This window comes from Egretta garzetta, unplaced genomic scaffold, assembly GCF_000687185.1.
Source record: "Egretta garzetta isolate BGI_Z169 unplaced genomic scaffold, ASM68718v1 scaffold7, whole genome shotgun sequence".
Taxonomy (NCBI): domain Eukaryota; kingdom Metazoa; phylum Chordata; class Aves; order Pelecaniformes; family Ardeidae; genus Egretta; species Egretta garzetta.
The window spans coordinates 1360236-1384979 of record NW_009260350.1 but is presented as its reverse complement, the minus strand read 5'-3'; the positions used below and the strand labels follow the sequence as shown (position 1 = coordinate 1384979).

The following is a 24744-nucleotide window of genomic DNA, read 5'->3' as shown; positions in this document are numbered from 1 at the left end:
AAACCCAAACCAGCCCCTGACAGCCCTGCAAGGAGAAACAGGCTGTAGGGGAATGCGGAGTTTAAACACAGCCACGTATTTTTTTTTTTCCCCTAACCTTCACAATGCTCATTCATCTTGCCCACAACTTAAAACAGAACAAACAACATCTCCTCCAGCCCCAGGACTAATCTGGATAAATCTCCCAGGCTGCGGCTCCATGCAGAGCAACTGCAAGAACAACAACTGCACTGCTCATTAATTTGTGGTCGAATTTATGGTTTGGAAAACAGCCCTTTAAGGTCCTTCACGGTTCAGCTCAGAAGTAGTTTCATACCTGCAGTACCCAGAAAGGAAACAAAGAATTGCCCTGAGGCACCCAGGGAAATTTGGCAAAGGTTGAGAGCAGACGCTGGTGTGCATGCTGCCCCAAAAGCTGCTCACCCGCTCTTTCCGTCCCATAGCCCAAATGCTCCCACTATGCTCTGCAGGGAGATTTCCAGAAGCGGCTCCGTCTTGCCCACTTTTGAAAGTCTCATCCACCCAGGAAATGCCCCTGAGCTGCCCAGGCAGGACCAGCCCTCTCCCGCTGTCCTTGGGCCACCTGGTGAGGCTACCAAGGGAAAAACAGGTACGTGGGACCCAGGGAAGGGGCACACAGATCTCCCACTGCCTGATCTATCCGGGGGAAGGAGCAAGCCTCCCCCGCAAGCTCCACTCTTTGTCTGAACCTGAGAAAGTTTCAAAGAGGTGAGGGGAGCCTCCCAGCTGACAGGTACTTCTAACCCTCAGCACCTTCTGTGCTGACGGGAAAAAAAGGGGACTTACAGAGACAGGTTCTCATCACATTGCGGGTGATGAAACACAACTGATGACGCAACCTGCCATGATCATAAACGTGGCAGAGCTGGAAGGGATCCCCTTCCCCCCCTCCTTCCCATCCCTCAGCTACCAGGTCTGGCAGCCTCCTTGCCAGCTGCAGAAAAGCAGACGGGTGAGAAGAATCCTCCTCTTCCACATTCCTCCTGCATCTGAAATTCAGGGGAACAGTAAAGCTCATCAGTGGATCTTCCCGAGATCCGACTCAGTTGGCATTGGCCAGCCTGAGGAACATTTCTGCAAGGGTGAGAGCAAGGGAGGAGCAACACTGCTGCGCTGGGACTTGCTCGCCTCTAGAAACAAAGCAATGGCCTGGCTGAAGACTAACCAGTGGGACTGTCTGATGCCCATAAGCTCTCCTTAACCCAGAGCCAGGCAGAAGTAAGTCAGACTTGGAGCTGCAAAACCTTCCATTTCTTCCTCCTCGTCATCTATCTGAGCTAAGGACCAGCCAGAGATTTGCCATTTACAGAGCAGGTGGCCAAGCGGCAGAGGTCAATGGCCACCATCACCCTGCAGAATCCCCTCTCCCACTGAACAGACAGGAGCTTTGGGGTTTACAGAGGCGATCCCAATCCTGGGCAGTGCCATGGGCAGAACTGACCAGCGGCGATGCAGATATTGGAAAGCTACAGCAGTGACAGAGTTCATCCCCTCAAGCTTCTGTCCCTCCTATGGTCATAACACACTGAGATGCTGGCCCTCCATTCTGTCTCCAGCTGCCAAAGAACTGCTTGGGGATGGCTAAATCCAATAATCGGAGCTGGATGTACTACAGGGGGTACATCTAGGTGTGCCAAGAAAGGGGAAAGGCAGACTGCTCCTCCAAAAGTGCTGAAATTTCACACCACCTCCCCTTTCTTTGCATAAGGAAGGTGGAGAAGAAACAAAAACTCACTCCCTGATCTTTTATTCCTAGGTTAATGGTACCCTTTAAGCAAAAGAGATCTTCAAAAAGGGCAAAAGTTTTAATATTAAGCAGGTGGCTTCAGCGCGTTTCCTGCTGTTAATGGATTACACATCCCTTTCCCCAAGGTCTGTTAGTGGTAAGACAAACAGCGGGCTCGAGCCTGGGAAGCGGCTCGGGGGGAGAAGGCCTGTGTTCTGTCTGAGACGTTCGCCCTGTGCTGAGCGTGGGCACCATGCTCAACCTGGGTGTAGCAGCCTTATAGCAGTCCCCTGGGCCTCTGTTTTTTCAGCAATGCACTGCCTAAGGGAAGAGATTTAAACCCTAACGCTGAACAGTACACTGAACAGATCTATATACATCATCCCAATATATACGCTGTGAAATAATACTCTAGGTTATTGCATAGAAGGCGGCTTGCGTTAGCTAGGCCTAAATGACAGTCTGGGAGCGTTGCCGGAGGCTCAGGGGCTTCAGAGAGCTGTTGGAAGCAGATGCAGGCTCTTGCAACGGTGTCTGGGACTCTTCTTTTCTGGAATGCTCCTCATACCATTCCTGCAACAGGAGATCAAATACACCGAGATCAGGCTCTGCCCCACGCTGGCCCCGCAGCCCCCCAGCAGGATCCCCAAGGGCAGAGCTTTTGGCTGTTCTGCCATGCAAGGGCACATTTGCATTTGAAGAGCTCTTTCCAAAGCCCTGGATATAGCCTGACCTCCTGGAACAACCTGGTTAGCTGCAGCTTGGCTGTGGTGGACAGACCTTGCCACCCACAGTCCAAGCAAAAGCACCAGCTATGGCTCAGCTACAGCAGGGTGAACTGACAAACCGGGGCAAGGAAGCATCCCTCTCTCAGGATGTCCCTCCTGAATGTCTAGGACTCTAGTATTGATGTCCCCATGATGTTTGGGATTTGCAGAGCTGCTCCTAATCCTGAGGAGCGCTCAGGGTGTTACAAGATGTTACATCCCTGAATCAGAGATGAGCAGGACATGCGGGGAGCTTCTCTGCAGATTTCCACCCAGCTTCATGGCAAACATGTTTATTTTTGTTAGGGGGACTGAAGACTCATCCCCAAGCTAGCTGCACAAGGGACAAAGGACAGATTCAAATGGTTACAAGATTAATTCTTTCAGTACTAATCATTACATTAGCCCACGACCTTCACCTGGAGGTGAATGTCTGGCAGGCACTATATTGATTTAAGTGTTTCCCATCCTTGTTAGCCTGCTATTCTGAAGGAAGAGCAGGCAGCTTTGCTTGCACCAGGCAGCACTCTGCCTGGGAGAACACTTGATTTCTGCATCAGCCAGACACGCCCAAGCTCAAACGCATTTGTTAAGCCACATTCCAGTGACCTAACAAATTAGCGTTCAGCAGCCAAGCCCCAGGAACGCACCACGCATGTGCTCGCAGCCCCGGCAAACACGTCCACCTCAGTGAGCCTAGGTAAGCTCAGCCACGCTGGAGTGCCTGCGTCCACGCCGAGCGCGGGTACTGTGGCTCGGCTGACACACACCAGCACAGCCGGGCACCTGGACCCACTGAGGAGGCTCGGATGCAACTCCGTGGTTTAGGAAAGTCCCCGAGTGCAAGAACGGATCAATCTAAAGCACACTTCATCCACTGCCCACCCTGCTCACAGAGGACAGGGCTGCCCAGGTCCTGGGGGAAGGCAGCCTCTGGTGTTTAAAAGGATGGTTTGATATTCTAAGCAGTGTTCTGCTCACCCCAGAGAGACTTGCTGGTATTTCCAACTCAGGGCCACATACCTGTATCTCCTCCTCATACATCTTCATACTCAAATCACTCTTGGTCCTTGATCTGCGTCCCAGAAACAGCATTGACATTTGCTAAAGAGTTGGGGGAAGGAGGAGGGAAAAAATGAAAAAGACATTCATCAGTCACTGAGCAGCTCGCAGGATCAGTCCCTGGAACTTCAGGCATCTCTCATGCAGACATCCATCATCCACTGATGAGCTCAGGCCCTCCTGGGCTCCTTCTGTCATCATGTGAAAAAGGCATTTTAGGGTGCACATCACCTACACAAATGCAGGCATCTACTGCAGGCTGAGACGAATCACACCAAGCAGATCCCCAAAGACTACAGAGGGAGCTGTAGCTCGGATGGATGCGCCTGTCAGTGGTGCTTAATTCAGTCAGACGAAGGTAACATCAGTGCCTGGGAAAAGGCTCAAACCCAAGCTTCCAATTAAGATCTCACCTAAGAACAATTTCAGATCTGACTTGTCTAGACCACACCATTTACTCCACGGGCCTGGACCTCTTAAATAGTGTAAGCAGAGAGCTGACCTCTGAATTATGCTCCGACCACATGAGTTATATGAACAGGATCGGGAAGCAAACGGAACCTTGGGTCTGGCATCATCAGTCTGGACTCCATTGCAAGTCTGAGGACGGCATCCTCCTTTGGTTTATTGCCTTGAACACTCTCCTGATCAGTATCATTGTCACATTGCTGAATTCTGACTGTGTGAACAAGAGCTCAGCCTTTAACTACCAAGCCAACCAAAGCAAATAAAGGTCGCCCAAGAGACTGTAGCACCTGCACTTTGTAGTGGTGATATAAGAATATAACGGCTATTATTAAAACAACCACTTAAGCACTTTCCAGATGCATGAGAGAACAGTTCTGAGGTATGAGCAGTTACTCGGGTCAGCTCATTTTTCCAATTGTCCCTTCTGTTTTGGAATGAAAATGTAAGCAATGCCATGGAGAAAGGAAGCCTGGTGTTTGGAATCGATACCATCATATTGCTGCATAATGTTTCAGGACTGTCCGGGCCTAAGTGTACAATGGCACAGAGAAAGAGGCAGGAGAATTGCAAGACAGTGACTTCCTTAGAGGAAAAGAAATATACTTTTTTCCAGACAGTACAGGACCAGGAGAACTCTAAGTGAAGTTAAAGGTGGGCAATAGCAACGAGCCTTTGTCAAAGCTATTCAGAATGCAGGGGAAATTCAGCTGCTACTTTTCTAGAGCAGCAAAATGTTGTGCCAATGCTGCAGAGCTCCTCTAGTAGCTCAGCTCTCAACACTACAAAGACACATGCAGCTTCTCTCTAGAAGACAGCGAAGAGATATTTGTGGCCCTGGCACGCCTCCCTCCCCTGAAGGGGGAGAACTTGCAGCAAGCGTTTCCTCTTACCCCGTATTTGTCCATCTGCAAAACGATCTTCTGCAGCTGAGCAGTTTCAGTGGCAGCTGAACTCCGCTTGTACAACTCGATTATGCCAGCCACCTCCTCCTTGGAGATCTCCTTCTCCAGCACAATGCCGTTGTCTTCTGGAGAGGCAAGAAAAAGAAAGAGGAAAAAAAAAAGTCACCGAGATGAACTTCATCAGCCACTGTAACAACCCTGGAAAGCAAAGCTTAACAGCACACAGGACCAGGGCAGATGTCAGGCACAGTCTGTGCCTACTTTTGTGACTAGAACATGTATGGCCTCGTCCCCCAACAAGGCAGGGAAGAAGTTAACTAGTGTGTAGGGCCAGCAAGCATCTCAGCTTTTTAACATATCAGGCTCGTCAGTATCCTAAAAATAAATCTTGTAGCTTTTTGCTTGCCTGTAAATTAACTAGCAAAGCAACTAATCACACAGGCATTGCTGCCTTTTGACCTTCAACTGCCTAACACGGCTTGGGAGTCAAGTGCTGACAAATGTCTTTCACTGCACCCTTCAGACCAGGTGCAGGAAGGATCATCATAAAAAGCGTTTCTGTAACTAAAGGGTCTGGCTCCTACAGGCCTGCGCCACACATTTGGATCTTCTGGCACCTAAGAAAGATAAGGGGCTGATTAAAGCTACTCCTGTGGCCAGGGCCTTCACCGTGTTTCTGTGTGGAAGACTGGCATTAAATGTACGCCTGCAGTAGCTGTATCTCCTTCCTGCAGAAAAGTGTAAGGAATTATTAATATTAGTCTGCACAGAGAATGAATGGAAAAGTCTGGGTGTAGCTCACCTGAAGGAACAGCAGGAGAAAGGTTGTAAGAAATTAATGTGTTTCTGGCACCTAAATTAGCAGGTCATGAAGTTACATGCAGTTTCAGACGCCCAGCTCAGGAGACAAAGGACAGTGAGTAAAACTGATGACTCACAGGGGTGAGGGGATGGAGAGAGACTAATCACTGTCGGTTCCTAAAGGGTACAGAAAAGCGTGTCCCAAACCAGCACGTAGTCACCAGTCTAAGTACAACTCTGAGATGTGGAAAGAACTGGATAGGCAGCGTCCCTTGTCCTCTATGTCATAGCACAAAGTGCTGGCAAACCACTTGGCTCCAGCATCTTGGTGCCTGAATACTGGACAAGATGCTTGGAAATGTGTTCTGGTGCCGGTGAGTATATTATTGAGGAAGGGAAACTGGTTTAGAAAGAAAAATCACCTTCCTTTCCTGTAAGGTCTCTTGTTGAGCTTTGCTACATCACTGCTGTAATGTTTCCTAGATTTCTTCCATGAAATGCATGCAGACTTCCTATCTCCAAATAATTTGGTTGAAATGGCTCAAGTCATTGAAGTTTATGTGTGCGTGCACACACGCACACACTCACATAAACACGTGCATACACTTTCAGGGGAGTGGTGGGGAAAAGATGAGGGGCAGAGCAGAAAGGCCAGATAGAAATATCACACAAAAGCCTAAGAATGAGCTTAGGAAGTCAGGCTGAACCAAAAATCTGGTCTTTGCTGGCCAATCTCATTCTCTCCTTCAGACATAAGACACCAGGGAAAGAAGACACAATTGCAGGTCAGCCAGTCCTCAGTTCTGACCTTCTGAATCTTGGTTCTTCCGAGTATAGTTCATGCGGAAGACGAAAGCATCCAGAATAAAAGCCACAATGATTGTCATCACCACCTGGGAGAGGACATGAACAGAAGAGATCAGGAGGCTACTTCTGGGAGATTCTTCCAGCCCAATTCAACACAAAGCTGAGCATTTGGTCTGTGCTTCAACTCCACGTTCCCCAGCTCCTCCACGGCAGAGGAGATGCACACATGTCACACATCTACCTGCAAGTAAACTGCTAACAGTCAACCACAATGGGGACAGAATAAAACTCTGTCTACGCTGCCCTAGTCCTTAGCCCAGGCCCAGATTTGTGCAGCATCAGCTTTGTCAATGCCCATAAATTCAACTTTCTACAAGTGATGTGGACTCACACCTGTTTCTGGAAGACATTTATGTAGAAGAACAAAGTTGTCCTCATTTAGGGATGGAAGCTCTCTCTGGAACACAGTAAAAGCTGTCTCCCCTCCTCATCCCCCATATTTGATGCATGAAGCATGTCCAGAAACCTACCATGGTCACAATATAGAAGATCATGAAGTAAAGACGGCTCCAGTGAGTGGTTTGGGATGTTACCCCTTCCTAAAGAGAAAAGGGAACAAGTCAGTAGTGCACAAAAGAACGGAGAGTCTGCTGTTAACTGCTTGCCAACAGACATAAAGCAGCATAAACACGGTCTATCTCTCATTTGTGGCTCCACAGTTAGCCCCTGGGACTGCTTGTGCAATGCTCAGTGCCCCAGCTGGTCCTTGCAGCTAATCTGCCTCTCCGACTAAAAAGAGAGGTTCCTATATGCAAACATACAGAACATTTAAAGCCTGTGGCTGTGTGAACCATTGCTGCTATGAGAACACAGCTTGGACAGCAGGGTGACAAGCTGGAATACAGAGTGACTTCACTCGTCCAGATTGTGAAACCTGGCCTGAAGGCTGGTCAAGATTCAGAAGAAACCAAGCCCAGCAGCATGCCAGAGGTCAAATGTCACCCAACGATCAGGAGCAAAAGATGTCTGGCAACAAGAAGTGACAATGTTGGGCCCATCTCCAGTCACCAGGGGAAGAAAGCATTGGTGGTGTGGAAGATCTAGCTCAACTGGCAAAGAGTCCGTTCTGTCTGTACATACAAGGTAGCTGAGGTTTACTTACCATGATGATGTACCAGTCATTGACGACTGTCAGCTCAAACAGCGTGACTGTATACAAGTGGGAGAAAAAAAAATACAGACAACTGCTTTATCCATCCTGACCTACTTCACAGTGATTCTTAGATAAAGTATTTGACAAGGAAGACTGACACAAGACACCGAAGTTTCAGTACAGACAGCAAATCTGGAGACAGAATGCAGACCCTCATCACTGCAATTACTTCAGACAAAGGGTGTTAGACTCACAGAACCAGGAGCATGGCTTAATCTCTACTTCTTTAAAAAAATCAGAAACAGACATGACTCTTTCCACCAGACAGCATGGAGACCACTGAAATCTCCAGGAGTTAAACATCTCTGCTCACACATTAAGAATAATCATGGAGAGTAATCAACACATTCAAATTATTCTTCATCAGTGGGTTTAAAGAAATGTACTAGCATCATTACTGGTTCTGTAGAAGGGTAGTGACTTAAACATCTCTGGAAGCCTGGTCTGATCACCAGTCAGAACAGATCTGCTGGCTTCACACTGGCTTTTAAGAGATGCCTGCTTACCTTGCAAAACAGTCAAGCAAAATTAGTCAGCTGGAGTTCTCCAGACAGAAAGAACAGAATGCTGAGCGTTTGAGGTGCATTAGTAGGACTCTCTGGGAGAGTCCCAGGCTTACATGAGCATTACAGCCCTGCCACCCAGCTCTGCAGGAACACAGATGCACTAAGGAACAGTCTTTGCTACAGACAAAACTGCCCTTACCAAAGCTGTTCAAAATGTTGTCAAAGTTGTTGAGATAGTAATAACCTTCTTCCACAACCGTCTTGTTGCCAACCGTATGATTCACCCAGCGGTAGGAATCTGCGACTGTGCTTGTGCTGGTTGGAGAGAGCAGAACAAAGAATGAGAATTGGAAAAGCAAGGAAAATTTCAAGGGTTCTAAGTACCAAAACACTTAAAAGGTGGTGAGCAGGGTGGCAGTTTCCACCTCTTGGTGAACACTTGCCTTTTTCTCTGAAAGAAAGCCTCTGTCCTTCACAGCTCAGCACATGCCCAGGGATCACATGGGCTCTGTCTAATTGTTCAGCAAATATTATACCAGAGAAACTGAGTGTTTGAGTTAGACTCCTAGGCTCACACCCTTAAAGCTTGGCATTTCCAAGTGGTCTGCCACCATTTAAGATGAAAATGGCACAGGGCAGCTTAGCTTCCAGGCCCAGGTGAATTTATCTCATACAAAGTGAGGCCTAAGTATGTAACATGTCTAGCAGAGCAACTCTGGTGTCACCAAGATAAAAATCTCATCTTTGCTCTAGAGCTGCTGTTACAAGAGCTTCAGCCACAGTATCATGAACAAGCCCTCCCGGTGCAGCTACCTGAGGCGAGTTACAGGGTTTATTAAAACCAGCCCACCCCACCACAGAAGTCCCCTTCCGAATGCAATGCAAAAGCTGTTTCATCCAGTCTTACCTGGAGAAGTGAAGTGGCTCCCCTAGATTTTCCCAGCACCTTGGATTAGCTGGAAAACCCCATTTAGACCCATCCTCTGGCCCCTTTTCCCCAGGCAGACAGAGCTGCCAGAGGCACTGATACTGGCCGTGCACCAAACCCACTGCAGAGGGGGACGGATTTGCAGTACTCACTTGCAGCAGTTCGGGTAGACCACACCAGCAAAGAACTCCATGCCAACAATGGCAAAGCAATAGTAGAAGATCAGCAGGGTTAAACCCAGGCTGGAGGCAAAAACAGAAAGAGTACTGTGCTACTCAAGAGTTGCTAAGGCAAGGAAACACAAAGTCACAGCCTGCTTTCTCTGGAAGGAATTTCCAACGGATGGGAAGCAGCACTGAAAACCCCAGATCACCCTTCCTGCCACTCTGGCTCTGCAGTTTTTTGCCTGCTCTCATTCAAGAAGTCCTTGGACAAGGAGCTTGCCACTTGCTGAAGAGAGAAACTAAAAAGCAGCCTGGATTCCCTCCCAGCCTGTCTTTTTCTGGTAAACAAATGTCTGTCCACAGTTTCTTTAATAAAGAACAACACACACTGGTTCTGCCCTCTCCATGTCCTTGGATGCAGGGACTGTGCCAAGAACAGGGTTCTCTAGCTAACGCGCTCTCCTCAGACCTTCTTCAAGGGAATAAGGTCTGAGGATGCCCCACTCAAACACCAAGCTCCTTCTGCCCCACCATTTCACAATGCTCTCGAGTGGCTATACTAAGGATAGGAGAGCATCTGGGGCTGAGTATATTCACGCCAATGTTCCTCCCAAATGGGCTTCCACTCTTGCCAGGAGCTGGGATGGGGGAGAAAAATTAAATGAGCATCAACTCTTATCCTCCTAACACAAAAGCAGGAGGTGGCCCAGGGTGCTGGTGTGTTGCTTATTGCATACTCCTCCAAGAAAGTGGAAGATTAACACTCCACTGCAGTATGCTGAAGAATCAGTAACAATCATAGAATCACAGAATGTTTTGGGTTGGAAGGGACCTTTAGAGGTCATCTAGTCCAACCCCCAAACAAGCTCTGTAACAATCAAGACAGATCAGAGCATAAACACCTTTAGCAGGTTTGACAGGTCCCTATCCCGATCCCAGCCCTAGACACTATACCTTCACTCCCCGCCATCACCCAAAGAGAAGTTAGTACCTGGCCATCCGGGGGAACAGCTCAAACATAGTGTCCAGGACATTTCTGTAGCGTTTCTTCAATTTAAATAGCCTGAAAAGAGAAGCCAGTAGTTACCTACGCACTGCAACTTTGCTGGTGGTGTTGGAAATAATAGTTAAAGAGAGTAGCACAGTTCTCTGGACCTCCCAAGTCAATGAACAGTAAGGTTTCTTGGCACCAAACTCACAGGATCTGCTCTTGCTCAAGTGGTCTCTGCTCACCTAACAATGTCCTGCTGTCCCATCTAAATGTTTATGACACATTCAACTAAGTGTTTACAGGATTGAGGGATCTCAAGGAAAAGTCTATGTCTTTTTACACAGCATGATGCATAAATAGCTATTTAAAAAAAAAAATATCATAAGAACTTTAACTAGTCCTATGTACAGGGTCAGAATTCCTTTCCTCAGACACAAGCTTTTCTGTGTTTCCCCTATGACCCATTAAAAATTGATGAAAGAAAACTACATTGTGCCTGCTAACTTAAGATTTGGCAACTCCACCAGCCTTTACAGAGAAACACAGCTGCCAAACACAGGCTTTGGCAGGGGAGCAACAGAAAAAACTTCCCCCTGCCCCAGTGTCATAAAGTGTTCTTTAAATCCCCACTGAAGAGCTAAATTACATTAGCTTGCTTTTGACAAAACAACATTTTGCCTCTCAAATGCCTTCCACCGATGGCTCTCAGAGCGTTCTGTGAAGGTGAATGTACCTCTAGCAGCCTTGGAATGAGAGGGTTAATCAGACCCATCTTCCTAAGCTGCAGAGAGTTTACATACCGAGGTCTTGCTTAAAGCGAGATGCAGTTAGAGCAGGGTTGTACTTCACCTTAGAAAGCAGCATCCTTTGAAAACTGTAATTTCTGGTAATTCAATGGAAATTATTAAACTGGCTCAGACTGTCTCACCCTGACAGAAGAGCTTTTCTCTGAACAGCATCAGACAATTTAGAGGAGGTGTAAGAACCCCACGAAGGCAGACACAGGATAATCTGCCCCCGGTAAATCCCTTGATCTCTATTAGAGATCAGCTTAAGCTCCAAAGCACGGGGTTTCATATCCCATCCCAAGTTTTTGTTATCGTTCATTTTGATAACTCTGGCTAATCTCATTACCCCACGCAATTCCTGTTTGCCATGGTCACGTACCCACAGAGCAATCCTTGCCCTCTCCTGGTAAGGAGTTCGGTCCCCAACTGGATTGATGAAAAACCAGCCTGGCTGTTTTCTTCCCCCCCTGCTCTCTGTATCCCCCGCCCAGCCTTCCTGTCTCACCTCAGCAGCTGAAGGGGTCGCAAGACCACAATGAAGTAGAACGGCTCCATGTTAAATGCCAGTGCCATGAGCCCCAAAAATGCAAACAGGGTGACTGAGAAGTCAAAGCTAGAAAGAGAAAGAAATAAATAAAGTAAGAGCAATGATTTATTGCTAGTGTTTCAGCAAAGAGGAGGTACTTGGTGCTGCTCCAGCCTAACAAGATGGACAAGGCCAAGGGCAGAAGGAGTACCATAGCCTGCTGATGACCTTGTCTACAGGCCTAATGCATCTCAGAAGTCAGTCCTTCCAACACCAACAATTTTTGCCACCTCTCTCTCAAAATGTCAGTGTGCACTTACAGATTCCAACCCGAGGACAGGTACTCGACAGGCCCCAGTCCAGTGGTCTTCAGAAGCAGCTCCACGCCATAGACTGTAAAACAAGGTGACAGACACGGACAAAAATAAGCAGCATCACATGGAGGGCTCATGCAACAGCTTGCCCTCAAAGATGCGTGGTGCTTTAAGTACGTGACTGCTGAACATAGGTTTAACAGACTCCACTCCTTGTTCTCGGTGAGATGCCAAAGAGACATTTTCCCTCCAAATTAACACATTTTACTGCATTCATGGTGATTTCTCTCCAGAGCAGCCTACAAAGCAGTTAGCTGGCTAACACGCTATGAATGTTGAGGCACAAGCTCCTGTAGGAAAGGCCTGAAAGTGGCATAGGGAATTCAGTCCTGCCTGTTTAATTCCTTCTATCTCAGTGGAAGATATCCTCATCCCATAGCCTAGCCTTGACCTGCGGGGAGAGACCCCTTCAAAGAAGAGCCATCTGAATACTTCACCGCTGTCCTGGTGGCACCTTGTGAGCCTGTAGGTTAAAGAATGCCACAATAACATGATGCTGCCTTGTTTCCATCATCCCAAAGTCTGTCTTTCCAGGTTCCAAGGTGGGAGAGAAGTGAAGAGCTGGATGACAACAACCTTGTGAAAAGAAGTGTTGCAGAGTGCCTCTGCCTTCAAACTTTCCTAACAAGTCTTTTGAAGAGTAATGGCCCAGGAAGCACTAGAGCTACCCAGCAGTCAAATAAGAGGTTAGCAACCTCTCCTAGATTCTCCAAAGAACCTCCTGCCGCAGTTTTACACACTGTTTTGATTCAATGGAGCTGTATTTTTCTTCTCCTCTTGAGCAAGAGACACTGGCAGGAGGAGGGAAGTGAATTCACATCACTGAAGAGTTCCACGGCAGTGCAACAAACCAGGACATGAGGTTGCAATTGCTTATACCTGGGCTGAAAAGGTAGACTAAGGTACACGTTTATGGAGCCGATGATGTTCGATTAGAAAACTCAGCTCATCACCTAGTTCATCTAGTCCTTTCAGACTTCTCCTCAGCATGCCCCTGCACTCTGTACTCCAGCAGGACTGCCTTGCTGTGCATGGCAGAGAGCCAGCTCACAGCTGCAATCAGATCAGAGCTGGTAATGCCTCCTGGAATAGTCAGTGCAGCACAGAGCAACATGAGCAACTCCATACAGAGCCATCGCAAGTCTGGAGCAACTTATCACTTTGCACGCTGTGCCTAACAAAACAAGGCTATTCTGCTCTCAGGGCTGGAGCCAGCTTTAAGAGTAATACAGCAGCTTTTGTGGAGAGTTGCGCCAGGGGTAAGAGGCTCCCCAGACTGCAGCAGTGCAGGGAGCTGTGTAACAGTGCAGCAGTGTTCCCATGGATCTGTGTGGATGCTGACGATGCCTGCCAGGCACAGCATTGCTCTAAGCTGAGTCTGTACACCTGTGGCTAAATTTTAACTTCAAACCAAATAATCTTCTGGGAACAGAGATATTTATTCCCCTCCCGACTCCTTATGAAGTGACACAGCTCTGTTGGGAGGCATCAAGCTTACTTGTGAGGAAGACTATGTAGCTCCATGGGACGTTTCTGGAAAAGAAATTCCCTCCTGCAAGACACAAGAAGAACTTTTTCTAGCCTTCCTTTCTATTAAATCCCCCGGCATCATAGTCAAGAAATAAGCTGTGATGTTTCCTACCTTGCAGCATGAAGGTTTCAACAAGAATCCAAATTCCATTCACAGCCACCACAGTATCTGGAAAACAAAGTAAAATCCCATAGCAAAACCACTCCTGGACCAGAAGACATCCATTTCCTAGGCTAACAAAGAATACAATATGGACAAGTGGCAGGGTCAGGATTTCCAATTCCACTAACAAACTGAACTCAGAGTGTTGCCAAACTTCTGCCCTGACTTTTCCCAGGCCTTTATCAGATGTGGTACCTTTATCTGCAGAAGGAAACAAAAGTAAAACAAAATAGTGGTCTGAATCACGCTCAATCGTTTTTACTCACAATTATCTTACATTCTGCCATGTTATTACCTACATATTTCAGCTTCCTCCTAGTTCTGGAACTAGATCTCAAGAACCACTAGGCCTCCAGCAGTGCAGGACAAAGGAAGAGTCCCCCAACAGTGCAGGACAAAGCCCTATTGGCTTGGATCTATTGCTGCTCCCCAACATTCAGATTCTGAGAACTGAAGGTGCAGGACTTCTTTTCACTCACATCTCCTCACTCCACCCCACCCCACCCTCTAGTTTAGCCTCCTAATTTACAAAAAACATCTCCAACATTCGAGAAAACCCCTGAATTACTGAGTAGAAACAGATCGTTTACAACATAATGAGTAGCACCACAAGTATGCACTCTGTCTCCTCTAGAGAAGACGAGCACAGAATCATTCTTGCAGGCAGTACAGTTACCAAGCAATCCCTCCAGCAATGAAGATGCTTGCCCCTTCTCAAGCGCAAAAAGAAGAAGGTGGTTGACTGGCAAGGCAGTTCCTTACCCAGCACCCTTCAGCTTCATGATAAAAACCTCAAGGCTTGTGAAAGCTAACCACCAACCTACCCAAATGCACAAGCTGACTCCTACAGAATCAGACCCACAAGTGCATTATGAAGCAGTGAACCAATGAGCCTCTCCAGAGGACTCAACGCAGCAAGAAGTGAGAGCCCAGGCTGCAGCAGCGGTCAGTACGAGCACGCAGCTCCCTCCCTCTCCATCAAAACTCCAGAATCTGCACACAAGCCACAGCTCAAACCAAAGACCAGGCCCCACCATGCTGAGTTCTTGGAGGGGTTGGCACAGACAGAGCATCCCAGATCCACACAATGAAGGGAGCTCAGCAGAGAGACAGCTCATTACTTCTACTTACACATGGTGTATTGGAACACACGGGACTTCACAAGGATGTTGATGCCTGCGTGAAAGAAAGTATGACAAAACAAATGTTTATGCGATCCTCCATACCTCAGGCAGCTTCCTCTATCCTCTCCTTAGAGACATTTTTCATGGCAGACCTCAGCACAGTAACTAAGCAGATTAGTAGTTTATTAACTTTTACTTCTTGGGACAAAGTTCAAATTTCCTCTACAATTTTAGCAGTGACGAACTCCCTATCCTTAACCCCCAAGATGCTTTTTTTTCCCCCTCTGTGTACTAGTTCTATGGTGTGGACAGAGGTAAATGCACCTGCTGAAGCACTGCCCGTGCTTTTGAACAACACATATGCTGTCAAGGAGGGTTGAGTGCATCAGCAGAGATATGTAGGACTCCTATGGCAGCTGTGTGCTTGGATCAAGATGGTGTTAACTGTTTCCTACTAGCGTAGAACACTGAAAAAGAATTGCAGATAAGTTCTTACTTCAAGTCAGGAAACTTGGGACAAGGGAGATAAATCACATTTGCAAGACAGATTACACTGATGGGTATTTCAGACCTCTTTCCCGTTCCTGAACAGCTGCACTTAGCCTGTACAAGTGCTGCAACCACGTCTTGGGCCTAGGAAACCTCGCAGCTTTTATGAAAACACAAATTCCACTCCCCAGCTACTGCTGTGAGTTGCTGCCTGGGATACAGATAAACTCTATAAACTCTACCAGATTCAGAAATCTGTGCTGAAAAAGGAATACGGCCCTCCGTGACCTCTGGGTCTGGTTCACTACAGAGCTTCTGCCAAGAGGTCTCTTATTTTAAGGAAGCCAGGGTTTGGGTGAGAGCACAGGGAATATTTACATGACAGAAATCTTCTTTGGAGACTCTGAATACAAGGCTCTGGCCTTGGAGGCTCTGAATACACACAGAATTCATTAGTAGGCCTTCCCTCACCTGTTTACCAGGGACATAAGAGAAGGTCCCTTCAGAGGACCCTTTCTTTGTAAAAAAAAAATGCTTTCCCTGTTAGCTGCACACATGCTGTCATGAAAACACAGCCTGTTACCTTTGAAAATAAGGAATGCTGTCCGTGGAAGGTCATCAAACCAGTGCTCGCGATTTCTTTTTGCCTGGAAGCAGAACAGCCACAATCAGAAGTCATCCATATAAAAAACATGCCGTGATGGAGACCCACCTTAACCCCATCATTTGCCTCTTTTAGATTGCCTTTGTGTCTCACCCACTCTTTAATCACTGACCTCCTTTGCTCTTTCTCCCCCCCACACTTCCCCTCTTCTCCACCCACTACATACTTACCTTCCATTTTAAGCCAACAACTTCGTAGAAATTGTAAAAATCCTTTAGACTGTAAAAGAGAAAGAAGCATCTGATCAGAGCCTTGGAGTTGATTAGATCCTTAATTGTCCTTGTCAGGCATCATCAGCAGAGAGTCCCTGGAAGTTATTAACTCCTTATTAGGACTGCAGCCACAGCTGATATAACTCAACGCTGACCTATTCCCCATCTGGCCAAAGGTTACTGACTGACAAGAGCCAGAACAGGGTGCAAAGCCTACCTTCCTTCTGTAACGTTACAGTCCTTAGAGGAAACTCTGACTCTACTGAACTCCAGAATTTTACCACTGAGAGGAGAAACCAGAGGCTTAGATAGCAAACTCCAAGGGACAAAGATTGTACTAGTCTTCATGAAGAAGTCTTGGACTGTCTTAATTACTTGTACAGTCCTTTTCTAACGTCTTTGCACATTTTCTTTTCCAGGTAACAATGAAATGTGAAAAAGGACATGAAAGCAGAGAGACTCATAAAACATGAGTGCCTGCCTAGGTGCTCAGGGTCAGGCCTGTAACAGCTTTTACGTGTCTGAAAGTGAGGACGCTGAACTTCTCAGACCCTTACTGGTGTCATTAAGTGCCTAAATTTAAGAACTCAGCCTTTCTCCCTATGCCATTTCCAACACTTCTCTGTGGCACTTGACTTTAAGGAGAAGCATCAGCACCAGTTTCATGGGAGACTCACTCTGAGCCTGTCTGTGGCCAGAACAAAGGAAAAGGAAGAGAGGGTCTCCTGCTCTAATTCCCTCTACTTCCATGCTGGCTGGAGTTAGCTGCACCCACCCACCAGAATGGTAATTCTCTGCCTCATAACACAGAGGATGACAGTCCTGAAAGCACCAGCAGAACCAGATTTTAATTAACAAAACCCTGGGGGACACAGCCAGCTGCTGGAAAAAAACAAAAACTTGTTAAGCTGTGAAGCTGCACTGTGTGAAGAAATGCTCCTTGCAGGCTCTAATGCTGTTCCTCAATTTCTCACTCCTCAGTTCTGGCAGGGGAGGTGGGAAACAGAGGCTGCCTGGTGACTGCCAGCAGAGCACTGTATCCACAAGAGGGCACGCAGGAACTCCATCACCTCTGTAGAAAAACCTCAACTCTCAGCGTACCCACCCCTCCGAGCTCCCTGCTTCCCATACAAATCCTTTCAATCACATAACTCTATTCCCACATCCCAGACAAGTTTCCTTCCATACACCCAGCCATCCTCTCTGAAGTACAGCCTAGCTGCAGAGAGTGAAGCCATCTCCCTGCTCTGGGTGCAGCAGTAAGACCATCCTACCTGACTAAAGGAGTATTGCTTTGATTCAGTGCTTTGAAAGTGAGATATCGCTCTCTGGCACACATCCGAGGCTTGTAAAACCGCAACAGCCCTTCAAAGTGCTTGAAGGAAATTCCAGACGGCCTCTAGAAACAAGGGAATGTTGTCATAGGCAGCGACATCAGGCGGAAGCACACAGAGGCTAGAGTATTTAAGTCTCACTCTGGATTTGTTTTAAGCAGGATTTCTACATTATTGTATGATGCCATTAGAACTAAGCCCCAAAAGTACCCTAAGCTATTACTTTAACGTACTGAGCTTATCCCAGAGCACGGAGATCAGAAAGCTCTCCTGGCAGTCGGTCCCTCCAGCAAATGCAGGGCTGTTCCCTGTTGCCCTGTCATGTGAAAATTGTCCAACCAGACACCCCAAGCGACAGAGTTCAACCACTCTTCCTGGGAAATTAGTAGACAGCCTAACAGATCCCATTACTGGCACTTTTTGAAGAGTATCAGCTATTCCTCAGGAACTGTTCGTATAATGAATGTGCCCTAAACATGAACTAATCTACTAGAAGTGGGTTAGTTATTTTTGGGCTTTATTTCTCTCCCTGCTCCACAAGTTAACCAAGAAATCAACCCTCTCCCCCAGTGCTCTGTCCCCATAAAGAGTTGTTTGTAAGTAAATTACTTCTGTTTCTGCACCATTTACTCATACAGTATCTAGCAACCATACTGTACCTTCACATGTATAACCCACCCCTCCTCTAAGTACTGGTGCTTGAGAAGCAAGTCCTCAAGTGACCCACACCACATCAGAGAGAAATCAATGACTGCATGCTCTCCAGAATAAACTTCACTCATTTTATCAAGACACAATTCCATAACCTCATATGGGACTGAAATTCAGACTACTTTGGTTTTTCCTCCAGAAACAGATATAAACACGTTACACGAATGAAAAAAACAGTAGCCTGTGGTAAGTATGATTACAGTCAACAGGCATGAATCATCTTTTCTGGAATATGCTCTTTAAACACTCCAGACCACTGGTGTTCTTAAAACATTGCTGACCTCCCCTGCTGCCGCACCCCAGGCTGTTCTCAGCCTCCCTGCAGGGCCCTGTACCTGTTTGGTGATCAGCAAGCGGTAGGCATGCTGTATGGCCGTGCGCTTGTGCAGCAGCAAGGACTTAAACTTCCTCTTCTCGATGTCATTGAAAGTGTCGAACACAACAGCGAGAAGCTGCAGAGATAAATTGTAGAATCATAGAATCATTTGGCTGGAAAAGACCTTTAAGATCATCGAGAAACCAGGAGAGATTGTTATACTCTGTGGCTACCTGAGCCAGTGCTTCTCCAACAGGCAAGGATATCCAGAGGCAAGGAGAGGCATTGCCTGTAGGAGGAATTTACTAAGCGCTACATGACTGAGGCAGGATGGAGTCAGTGAGGACCCATTGGCCATAAAGGGATCCCACAAAAGGATTACTAAGCACGCTGCATGCACACTGATCTACTTTTTGGAAGAGGTCCCGATGTTTCTGGCCTCCTAACACTTGCTAGTAGTTTTAAGAGCTAAGGCTAAACCCCACTCATGCCAACAGGAAACAGTATCAAAAGGTTTGTTAAAATGCCCTGATCTCTGCCTGGGAAACGTGTTTTGAGGGCTGCTTTCCAGACTCATCCTTCCACAGGAGCTTTGGCAAACACATGTCAAAACTAACCCTCCATCTAGGACAGCAGCAGCGAAATCCAAGCCCACTACAAGCATCGAATCACTCACCTTGGGTTGCAGAATTCCTCAGCTCCTCTGACAAGCCCTTTTCCACCACTCACATCCTCACCTGAGCTGGTCTTGGCCCTGCCCTAGATGCTGCAAGAAGCGGAGCCAGCACAGCAGCCATGCTCTCACACTGCAGTTATCAGCACTCTTCAAGTCCTGCCATACTTAGTAATTCCATCCCCTTCAAACTGATTTACAAAGTATTTCAGGCAAGCCCAGATAATAAAATGCCATTTTATGATAAATAATTAAGACAGAAAAGGACAATAAATTTCATGCAACTGAGTATGTCACTCCAAGCATGATATTAATGTGAGAGAAGTTGAAAGATACTCGTATCATTCTGTTTTCTGTGATTTAGTTCAACTCCTTGTGGTTAAACATTAAAAGACTCCTATGTGTGGCAAGCTGCCATTTCCAGAAGTATTCCGCCAAAGGGGTCCTGGATTATTGCAGAGCACTCTTGGGAATGAGGAATACTCTGCTCCAAAGTCAGGCAGAGAGAAGTGCTTCAACAAGAGACTCACCAAGTTCATGATGAAGTACAGCTCAATGGAGAGATACACTATGAAGAAGACGCAGGACCAGGGGTTCCGGGCATAAGATGGCATCATCACATCAGGGAAACTGCACCCAAAAAAGACATAGGTTTAAGCACCAAATAGCTTGTGCTACACTTCCCAGTACAAAGCCAAGAGGCACAGGACACAGGGGAGTGCGTGTGTGTAAACTCACATCCAAAGAGCCGCATGTTTCTGCAAAACATGTGGTTGCTCATGACACAGAAGTTTGTGCTTAGCACCTAGCAGCAAGAACATGGAGGCATGATGAAAAAAAGAAATCTGAAAAGCACATTCCTTGCACATCCCGAAAACCAAATGGGCAAAGGGGATTTGTAACATGGCTAAGGGTTGTGCTTTGATACTTAGCAATGACACCAATACAGCCTTGGTGTAAGAGTGTTACAACCCAAGATTTATTCCATCCTTTGCTAATTTCCTAATCCTCAGAGCTCTCCCTGACAGCAGATCAATATTTACCCACTGTTGTTATCCCCCTTTCCTAGCAGATAGGTGAACTGAAGCAGAGGAATAGGAAGTTACTTCGCAACAGCAAACTCAGCTGACAAAGGAGCACAAATAGAAACTTTCCTTTCTTGGACCAAGGCCTAATAAAGCCGTTTCCCCCCTTATTGCCCTCATAGTGATGAAGTGGTCTGAGTCGCTTAGAGATAACTCTGCGTCTGAGGTCACAGTGTCCTAAACCAAAATGAAATACCAGTTCATCTCATGCAGGCTCACCCAGGAATCTCCCTCTCATGCAGAGGAAAGGGACACACATTTGGAGACAGAGCATTTCTGCAAATAAACTCTTGGCTCTGCTGGACTTCTTTGGGGACACAGGGAAAGACTGAGCTGGAAAAGCACGAACTTACTTTGAAGTGGTCAAAAGCACGAAGAGATTCACAAGGCTGTTCTCTAGGGTATTGAAGTACTGAAAGAAAAAACTTCCATGACAAAATGCAAGTAGAATTTCATAGTGACTTTTCATTCATTCAAAAAACAACCAACCAAGCCACCCACCCACTTGAATACAGGCACTTCTACAACTCCCTGATGCCTAGGGAAAGGGTACTTCAGCACTGGTCCTCTTTAAAGGTCCCTGGAAGATGGCATGTGAGGACTTAAAACAATTAAAAGCTCATATATACATTTTTGTAGTAGGCTACGGTCAGCAAGCTACAGACTTGTCAGCAGCAGGAACTAACGGCTCCTGGACTCTGACAGGGACAATCTGGGTGGCCAAGCTTTCACTCAGCTACCTTCCTCCCCTGGGGACAGCAGCAGGTGGCTTGTTTGACTGAATTAAGGCACCAAGAACAAGGAACAACTCTGTGAACGTTCCCTTTGGGACATCCTGTCTTTGAGGAAGTTCTCTGCACTGTCTTCCTTCCCAGCAGGGGGTAAACCAGGGTAACACTGCCAAGCCGCCTCTGACCAGCGAGCATCTGGCCTCCCAGACCACCGCACAGGAATAAGCTATGTCTACACAGCAATGTTTGATTCTTCAGCACATCAAAATGGGACTCAAGCTTCAGTTGAAAGAGTCAGTGATACTCACCGGATCCGAGTGGTTGGGAGAAAACAAGTAAAAACCTAGAGAAGCAGCAGAGAAGGTAGAGGAGGAGAGAAAGGGAAAGAACAAAAAAAATAAAGTCTGTTTAATGTCAAGCAGTGGAGCAGTGAGTCTCTGTTCCCAAAGAGAAGGTCACACTAAGAGTAAGCCCTCTCTGACACCACAAAGAGGAGAGCATCTGGAAGGCCTTCTCCATACAGATTTGCCAATACACATCGTCGGCATTTCACTGATCCTTTCGGAAAACAAACTTTCTGAGGATAGCCTGATGATAGCAGGTACACTGCAGACACATGCGTTTGTGGGAGTTTAGACTAAACTTACAAGATTGAGGAATAGTTGACGGAAACAGAACCTGGAAACCACAAACGCACACACGCACCACAGACTATCCTCTGGAAGAGGGCATAAGGACCTTTGTCTCAAAATCAAATACCCAGTTCCTAGATTTTTGGCGTCTTTAATTCTGCCTTTCAGGTGACTGCAGATGAGATGGGATCCTGGCAGGACTCTGAGTCTGACCAGCTTTATATTCATCCAGGTTGTCTGTGTTGCTTTTGGACAATAACTGGTTAAGAGCATCACTTCACCTTCATAAATACAACTCACCCAGGATGGCAAAAATCACCATGAAGAAAAGCAGAAGGAGAAGAATGTCAATAAATGGTGGGAGGGACTGGAAGATCTGTCGCAGATTTCTGGAAAATAAGAAAACATTAATAAACTAAGACTTTCATGTTTTCTCCTTTGGGTTGGCAGGGAAAAAGACCAAACAACAAAACAGCACCACATCATACTTGAGGACTTTCTTCCCACTCCCTCCAAGGATTAAAAGTAGAAAGCTAGGTAAATTAAGATCATTTCCAAGCTACCCATCTGTCCTTTGCAATCAGCTCTCAGGTACTGCAAACAATACTAATGTCACCCTGCCAAGTTTCCCTCTCCAGACTAAAGACTAGCTCTGTGATTCAACACGCAGTTTACAGGCAAACCTAGGAGCCAGAAACAATACAGCCACATTCATGCGCTGTGCTCTCTGAGGCAGTTTATACAGCTGGGGACAGTACACATAAGCACTGTGTACCATGAGCACATCCAAGTTACTCCCTACAAAATTTCTCTACATAGGCAAGACACTAGGTACGCTTCCATCGCAACTACAAAAGATCTCTGACATCTGAAATGCCCATGAAAGACATTTATTTTCCTGAGACGCCTGCAAGATCAGAGTGCTTTTCCTCCACCCCAGTCCCAGGCACGACAGCAGAAAACCAGCCAGCTGAGTGCTCACCTTCTGACGGCACCACAGTAACGGCAGTCCACCAGGAAGATACAGCGCAGAGCTCTCGTTATCCGGACATGCGAGGTTTGGCGTACCAACACCACGATGGCCTCTATGAACTGTACAAACAGCACGCAAGTCTGCAAAATAGGGGTTTAATGAGAGGCACAGCTGCAGTCTCCTTTTGGGAAAGGCAAAGCTCTCACTGACCACCCATTTATTTGGGCACTTTAAGGATGGGAGGTGTCTCTGAGAGCTTAGATTTCACATGAATCATTTGGCAGCCGGGACACATGGCTAAGTCATCCCTGCGACAGTACAGGCCAATATTTAATCCAGTTCTTCAGTTCCCAAAGATGCTGAAGGACAAACACTGACAATCAGGCAGACAACTTACCTTCACCATAGTCCTTTTGTGCCTGATAAAGGTTTGGAAGCCCAGCCACCTCATCTTCATCGAGAGTTCAAAGACTACTACAATTAATGCAAACAGCTCCAGGGTTGCATGTACCTGTTACAATAGAGGAAAGCTTAAACCAGTGTTTCTGATTCCAAAACAGCAGCACATCAGAGGCCACATTTCTACCCTTCCTTTTTCAAGAAGCACGTGGGTTTGACAACAGTCTGAGCACAGCTCTGTGACATGCAGGAAACCCCAAGGCCACTCTTAAAGCTAGCACAGCACTCTTTTTCAAAGTTTCTGTATTTATTGCTTTGTGCTTTTATTAAAGCCCATAGAATTTTCCTCTGTTCAGTATCTGCCCAGAATTTCCTGGAAATCCACATCCCTTTTGGAGGTGAATAACACATCCCAAAAATGTATCGATACACTTGAAACAAATGGGCAAGACACCAGCAACTTGAGCAAAAACCTAAAAAAGTTTGAGACTGCAATTTTTTTTTAGTGAAATGCAGGAAGAAAAACTGCTGGGCAGAGAGAATTTACACAGAGAAGGGTTTTCTCTTGAAATAAATGTTCTGGACAACCACAGACAGGGTCCTGGATCAAGCTCTGGAACAGAACACAGCTTTTGGCAGTGCTGATGGACCCCTTCTCTGTTGGAATATGCAAAATGCACCACAAAGACGACAACAATATTTTCTTACAACCTCAGCTTTAGTCACAGCTCAAAACCCAGACTGAGTTATGCAGCCCTGACTCATTTTGAGGAACACTTTGACCCCAAGGTTGTCACGGCTGTTCTTCACCCTGGCATGGTCCTAGGGTGCCATTAACAGCTCCAAAAGCAGACATAGATTCTCCCACCAGCAACAGCAGCTCCTAGCACTGTGCCTGACGGTGGTACCTCATGAGAAGTGGTTGTGGACTGACAACAGTACACACCAGCTTGTGTACCCCTTCTCTCAACCTGCACTTTGTTAAGGTTAGACATAAAACTTCAAGTCCCTCAAACACACGCACACATTAAAAAGAGTCCTCACAACACTGGGAGAGAACAGGAGAGGGTTTGGCAACCTGTCCCAGGCTGAGATCTGTTTGTGTTCTAGGAACCAGCAGTGGTGCTGGGGTAACGGCACCAACCCTGACAATGACTTTAAAACCACGCGGTCAAAGCACACAGATTCTCGAGTTACCTCAAGAAAAAGCAAAAGTCACACGCTTCTCTAACAGTTACAAAATCTGAGAACTGCATAAATGGATAACATGAAATGTGTCGCTTTCATTGTGGTCTATGCACATCAGATGAAAAAAGGATGTTTTGCTGGTTGACATATCTGCTGTCAACCAATTTACAGAACAAGCCAGGTGGCTTTTTTCCTACTACTGCTACCTTCTTCCTCTATGCTTAGCCTTCTTTTTCCTCTTACCCACCCATGCAAAAAATGACTTCTTCTTTTTGCCCCAAAGTACTTACAAAGATGCCAAGACGGAGCATAGGAACAGCTGGCGCCTCGCAGAGAGACAGCAACAGGAGAAGCAGTGCTGTGCTCAGCTCCATTAGGTAGAAAAGGTGGTTGTGTGCAAAGAGGTAGGCAGCAAGTGCTTTGGCATTTTTGGGGTGAGTGAAGAACTTATCATTATTTTCTCCTTCCTAAGGCAG

General features: G+C 46.7%; 1 protein-coding gene across 4 annotated transcripts in view; it reads right to left on the bottom strand.

Moving 5' to 3' along the window:
• Positions 1-9: 9 nt before the first annotated feature.
• The window catches only part of TPCN1 (two pore segment channel 1), a 49209-nt gene continuing 24474 nt past the window's right edge, over positions 10-24744 (bottom strand). For 2 of the 4 annotated variants that reach the window (XM_009642845.2, XM_035898313.1), the window contains exons 3-27: positions 24559-24735; positions 23079-23192; positions 22691-22821; positions 22009-22097; positions 21385-21419; positions 20699-20757; positions 19791-19890; positions 18607-18723; positions 17501-17625; positions 16185-16233; positions 15934-15997; positions 14869-14913; positions 13687-13743; positions 13543-13596; positions 11991-12063; positions 11650-11757; positions 10357-10428; positions 9354-9443; positions 8473-8588; positions 7717-7763; positions 7085-7153; positions 6556-6640; positions 4935-5071; positions 3538-3618; positions 10-2320 (exon numbers count right to left, since the gene is read on the bottom strand). In XM_009642845.2, the coding sequence (XP_009641140.1) occupies positions 2198-2320; positions 3538-3618; positions 4935-5071; positions 6556-6640; positions 7085-7153; positions 7717-7763; positions 8473-8588; positions 9354-9443; positions 10357-10428; positions 11650-11757; positions 11991-12063; positions 13543-13596; positions 13687-13743; positions 14869-14913; positions 15934-15997; positions 16185-16233; positions 17501-17625; positions 18607-18723; positions 19791-19890; positions 20699-20757; positions 21385-21419; positions 22009-22097; positions 22691-22821; positions 23079-23192; positions 24559-24735 (2217 nt within the window). In that variant the 3' untranslated portion in view covers positions 10-2197. The remainder of the gene's footprint in view (positions 2321-3537; positions 3619-4934; positions 5072-6555; positions 6641-7084; positions 7154-7716; positions 7764-8472; positions 8589-9353; positions 9444-10356; positions 10429-11649; positions 11758-11990; positions 12064-13542; positions 13597-13686; positions 13744-14868; positions 14914-15933; positions 15998-16184; positions 16234-17500; positions 17626-18606; positions 18724-19790; positions 19891-20698; positions 20758-21384; positions 21420-22008; positions 22098-22690; positions 22822-23078; positions 23193-24558; positions 24736-24744) is intronic. The other 2 variants (XM_035898311.1, XM_035898312.1) reach the window with 2 other exon arrangements.